This window comes from Camponotus floridanus, unplaced genomic scaffold (genome assembly GCF_003227725.1).
Source record: "Camponotus floridanus strain SB8 unplaced genomic scaffold, Cflo_v7.5 scaffold25, whole genome shotgun sequence".
NCBI lineage: Eukaryota > Metazoa > Arthropoda > Insecta > Hymenoptera > Formicidae > Camponotus > Camponotus floridanus.
The window spans coordinates 245,670-251,168 of NW_020229381.1; the positions used below are offsets into that span (position 1 = coordinate 245,670).

The following is a 5,499-nucleotide window of genomic DNA, read 5'->3' on the forward strand; positions in this document are numbered from 1 at the left end:
TATATATATATATATATATATATATATATATATATTAAAAGATTAAAGTTATTGCTATTTAATTATGTTTAATTATTTAAATTTTCAATTTTGAATATAAAAAATATGGATTTTTGTGTCAAAAATTGTACAACAAATGTTTTCTTTATATAAAAACTGTTCAAAATTTCTCGATTATCAATATTATTTTTATTATATATACATATACATATATGGACTACTTAATGCAATTCCTGGATAGATATCTGTATTCGAGAAATTTTGAATAGTTTTTTATAAAAAAACATTTGTACAATTTTTGACAAATTTTTGACACGAAATAAATAAATAATAAATAAATAAATGTATATATATATATATATATATATTTATTTACTTATTTTTATTTATAAAATAATAAATAAGAATACTTCACAAAGAATACAAGAATGTAACTCATTCTTGTACAAGGGATATTAATATTTGAGAAAATATTACTGTGAACGCACATACATATAATGCAGACACAATAAGTTATTTGCTCGTTCTTCATTTAATGGATTCTAACGAACGCACATTTATTGTTCTACATCGTTAACTTCTACACATTGGGCTCTTCAAGCGAAGAGATATTTCGTTTCAAAATGCGTGTAGCATGAAAGATTTATGTCAATATTTCTTGTAATTTCTCACACAAAGAGTTAGCATTTCTGAGAGAGAAAAAAAAATAATTATTTTGAAAACAACACGCACACATATCCAAAGTGAGGGATTTTAAAATACACTCTAAATACTATTACGTATTAATTATGAGTCAGCAATTCAATCTTTATTACCGTCGAGTGTGATCTAACATCTTTTAGGTATTTTTACGAGAAGCGTAATTTTGAGGTGACAACCTCCAAACCGCTGACGAAATTCAAATTTGATGGCACAGCTATTTTAATGCGGACACACACTTTTTCTTGAAACTTCCTCTTCATGATTGACCGCATATTTCGGATCGGATTCGCGGATAAGATAAATTCCACAGAAACGACGAAATATTATCGCATTAATATAATGGAGGATACAATTGATTGATCGGATCTTAATAAAAGTAATAAATGTGACACTTATATACGTTAATATATTATGTTCAATCGAGAAATTTTCGATATTTGGCGTTAATTAATTCAGTGAGAATCTTCTATAGAGAGTCGAGATGATGTCATATTTTTATCTCGGGGACGAGAATTGTCTTCTCTTAAATAATTAAAGTTAGCTCGCGGGGTCAAAGCTTGTCGAAATCTTGCTGACCGCTCTTGAAGAAAAAAAAACGGACAATTAAGAGAAAGAGAGAAAAGAGCTATGAAATATAGGATATATATATATATATATATATATATATATATATATATATATATAATTTCTATACACGATATTGAGAGCTGATAGATAATTGGAGTCATCTTCTCTTTTCCTGATACATGATCGCTTTCAATAAAAGTAATTATCGTGTCGTTCTTTTGAGATATAAAAATCGATGGACCATAGACGAGGGTGAAAACAAATTGGGGAGATGTCTATTACGCGGATACAAACGACCCGTGCAGATAATGAATTCGATTGTTTGCCGGTGGTATTATCGCCCTACTCCTGGTAATAACGGCCAATCGGGAAAAGGGAAGGGCGCCCGCTGTTACATTCGAAATATATAAATGGACCAATAACTGTTATACCATCGTTCAGTCGGCCTCCTCGATTCGTCGGTGATAAACTGCGGGTGCTTGTCTTCTTTTTCCTTTTTTTCGAATCTCCCTCGAACAGAGTTATTCGGAAAATCGCAGCGTTACACGCACGGTAAGTCACGCATGACTTTGACATTCCACTTAAATTCAGAGAGAGAAAGAGAAGGAGGGATCCATCGCGAGTATCTAATAAAAATTATTTTTTTATATATACATACATGAATTTATTATACAAAATGTAATATGTATCTTTTACTATATCGCTCGAAACAATTAATTAATAAAATACTTTGTCTAATATGCGTATGATTCAGTAGTTCACTAATACTTCTCTTGATGAATGATCTTCGTGTCCATATATATATAAATGAAAATTTTAATATGTTTTTAAGTTTAAGTAAATCATCAACATTTGCAAGTTTATTTGGAAAATTCTTGAAAAAATCACATTCCTTCAATTATTTCGAACGGTGTATATTCTAGTAAAACTTACGAATTTTGTGAATAAAACTGCGCGTTAAACCGTGAGAGTCTCGACAAAAAATTAAAGCATCCACATCGAGAAGCGTGCCTTTCTCGCACGTGTCTTTCGTCCCGGTCCGTTTTCCCTCTCCATCTCGAGAGGCGGCTAAGGCAAACCAATCCGAGTCAAAACGGCTGATGCAACAAGACAAAATAACGCATCCACCGCATCTGACGTGCTCACGCTCACGTACTTTTTTTTAACCGCTGTGGGTGGCACACGAGACACATTAAAACGGCTCCCTAATCAATGTAAATTAATCGTTACGTGTTTGCATCATATATACAGAGTGTTCCCCGTCGCTAAGCGCACTTTTCAGTCAATTTTTTCTTTATCAAAACGCGTCGGTGTACTTACAATCTTGGAGAGATTGAAAAAGTATAAAACTCGTTCGAAAACTAAGTTACAAGTGCAAAAACGAATCATATTATAATCATGAATAAACGAAAATAATATTCTTGGCTCTGACTTTGGAAAGAGGTCAATTCAAAATTTTGAAGAAAAGAGCCAAGTTTAAGAAAAGTGCATTTAGCGAGGGAGCTATATCGGCACGCGCACGAAAATACAAACGACACGTGTATAGCAGATTGCATGTACGAATGTTCGTTTAGCATAAAGTAGTTTTTTACATTCCATCACCTACTTACCCGGTGAAATTTCACTAACTTGGCGCGTGTGTTACCACCATGAAAATAAACACGGCATTATTTTAAAATCACGCAAACATAATGTTGTCTATTATCTTATTTATTATCTCAAGGAAATTCTCGTGGGGCAACATTTCGTGCTTTCCTCTCTTGAAGGTAAATCTGACGTACTGATCTCTTTTCATCATTGATGTATTCTTTTTCCAGATGCGGTTGTATCTCTCAAACTTCGCGCACCTTCTGGTGATCGTCGCCGTGTTCGGTGTAACCCTCGGTAGTCCTTTGACATTCCTACTATTGACGAATACATCGTACACGCGGGCAAATGTTGACCAGTCCAGCGCAGCGAATAGACTGAAAAATGATATTAAGCCATCCGGCGAGAAAAAGGTGTATATCATATCGATGAACATTTAATGAGCTAAAAGTTTTAATACATTTATAAAATTTCTTTTCATTTACTATTTTGCTAATCTCCTACACAATTTCTCAGCTATTTGAAATGCATGAGATCCAGTCGGATACTCTCTCTTTCTTGCGTGTGTGCTCCTCTCTACAATAGTAGTCTTCATTTTAGAACGGCTTTACATCGACTTGGACCAGGATTTTACAGAATCCGCCAGATTACTTGGAAGCCGCCGTCGGGTAAATATACATATGTTTTGTACATAACGACTAAAATATAAAAGTAACATAATCGCTCATTGAATTGATATTTATTTCAGGAGTCGTGTCGAATTGCAATGCGAGGCAGCTGGAAATCCACCGCCCCAAGTTTACTGGATAACCGGAAATGAACCGGAAAGGCAGGTCGGTCTCTCGCTATTTATATTTCTCACTTGAGAAATTCTCGAAAATTTATGATAAATTATTACACAATAATGTCCCTCTTATACTTGTAAATGTGATTTGGCAGATTCAGGAATTGATCACGCGGGCCCAAGAAGCGAGTAATGTCGTGTCGCCGGAATGGGAGGGGGTCAGTCAAGTCTCCTCGACGTACGTGATCGATTGCGTCAGACCTGAAGATCAAGGTTTAAAATACTGTGTATCCGTGTCTAAAAAAAAAGTGGTCCAATCGGCAGCGACGGTACTCTTGGTTAATAGTGAGTGTAAACGGGCGAGATATTTCGCGCCTTCGTACATATAAATAGATCGAAAAAATATCATCAAAACAATAATTCTAATATCATCTTATTGTTCACTAGCAACTAAAGCAACCGCATGCAGCAGCGAAAGCCAACCCACCATCACCTTACATTCTTCCTGGAGATTTGCTCTTGAACAAAACACAGTGATTCTTCCGTGTAGAGCCGTTGGTCAACCGGCGCCTTATCTATTTTGGATAGATAACTTGGGCAACACCATTAGTCCGGCCACACACGCGAGACACACCATTCTTGCTAATGGCGATCTGCAGATAACGGATCTTGAATGGGACGACATGGGTGAATATATATGCAAGGTGCAATCAGGATATACGGAGAAGAGTGTATCTACATTTCTGTATCCCGTAGGTTCCGTACGTATGTAGTAATTAACTTTGGAGAATGTTTAGTACAATTTGTGTATGTTTAGTACAATTTGTGGATGTTTAATACAATTTGTGGATGTTTAATACAATTTGTGGATGTTTAATACAATTTGTGGATGTTTAGTACAATTTGTGGAATGTACTTAATGTATTTCAAGAAATTATCGTCAATAATTAAGAAAATCGTTATGTCCACAATTCTCTCAAATATATCAAAAATGTCACAGATGATCTTTTAGCACAACAATGTGATTGCAATTGTACGATCCTTTCTATCTTTCTTCTAGGAATCAGAAGGAAGGGAAACGGAAAATCCCATATAGAAAAGACTTGACACAATATCTGCATTCCCAATGTCTTTTTGCTACAACTGCGTGCATAAGTGTGAATAACACCTGTTACACTTATAGTTTATATTGTCTAAAAACAAAACGTAGTTTAATTATATAGAAATTATTATATAGAAGTACTTATTATTTTTTTTTTTTACTTTTATGATACCAGTGTTGCTTTTCCTTGGAAGATCAATATTTGTACGATAAATTCGCTTTTTACGTTGGGTCGACGCACATAAAAAAGAACTTCTTGAATTTATATCGAAGAAAGTTTGTAGATGAATTCAAAGCAGTTTTAATAAACGCGACCTATGCGATGCACTCTTGTAAGAATTTTTATCCCTACCTTGTCCGAGAAACCTTGAAACATAGATTTTTAAAACCAGGCTAACACGTATTTTTTTACAATTTATCGATATGTAAAATATATTTTAAATTAATTAATTTTGTTGTTATTTATATGTTATTTTTAATTATTTTAATATTTTGTGTGAGATATTTAGAAATTTAAAACGAAACTTTTAATGAGAGAGAATTAATTTATTTTTCAATGTTGTAGATTTATGTTTGTGTCGTAAATTACTTGTATACTTGTATATTACTTACCATTTATATACAACTGTCCACTAACTCCACATAAGAATTGATGCAATTCTTTAGAATAAAAGCTTTTTTTCTTATAGTATCCACTCTTTTTCTCTCCTTCTTTTTTCTTGCTTTTAATAAGTGAGTGTAATATGTGATGCAGATG

At 33.7% G+C, this 5,499-nt stretch overlaps 1 protein-coding gene and 1 long non-coding RNA gene across 6 annotated transcripts; one reads left to right on the forward strand and one right to left on the reverse strand.

Moving 5' to 3' along the window:
- The first annotated feature begins 1,543 nt into the window (after positions 1–1,543).
- On the forward strand, positions 1,544–5,124 carry LOC105249775 (neural/ectodermal development factor IMP-L2). Of its 5 annotated transcripts, none has more exons than XM_011255494.3 (7): positions 1,544–1,821; positions 3,087–3,269; positions 3,457–3,524; positions 3,605–3,689; positions 3,796–3,985; positions 4,088–4,405; positions 4,701–5,124. In XM_011255494.3, exons 2-7 carry the CDS (start codon positions 3,087–3,089, stop codon positions 4,745–4,747), a joined length of 891 nt encoding a protein of 296 aa, XP_011253796.1. In that variant the 5' UTR covers positions 1,544–1,821; the 3' UTR covers positions 4,748–5,124. The 5 variants fall into 5 exon arrangements, with proteins under 5 accessions (XP_011253796.1, XP_011253800.1, XP_011253799.1 ...); XM_011255498.3 differs by having other exon boundaries at positions 4,088–4,392; positions 4,701–5,123; XM_011255497.3 differs by having other exon boundaries at positions 1,545–1,821; positions 4,088–4,401; positions 4,701–5,123.
- On the reverse strand, positions 1,712–3,088 carry LOC112638125. The gene is made up of 3 exons (XR_003122888.1): positions 2,590–3,088; positions 2,203–2,474; positions 1,712–1,895 (listed from the first exon to the last, which is right to left on the reverse strand). It is a non-coding gene; the product is annotated as an uncharacterized LOC112638125 (long non-coding RNA).
- Positions 5,125–5,499: the final 375 nt, after the last annotated feature.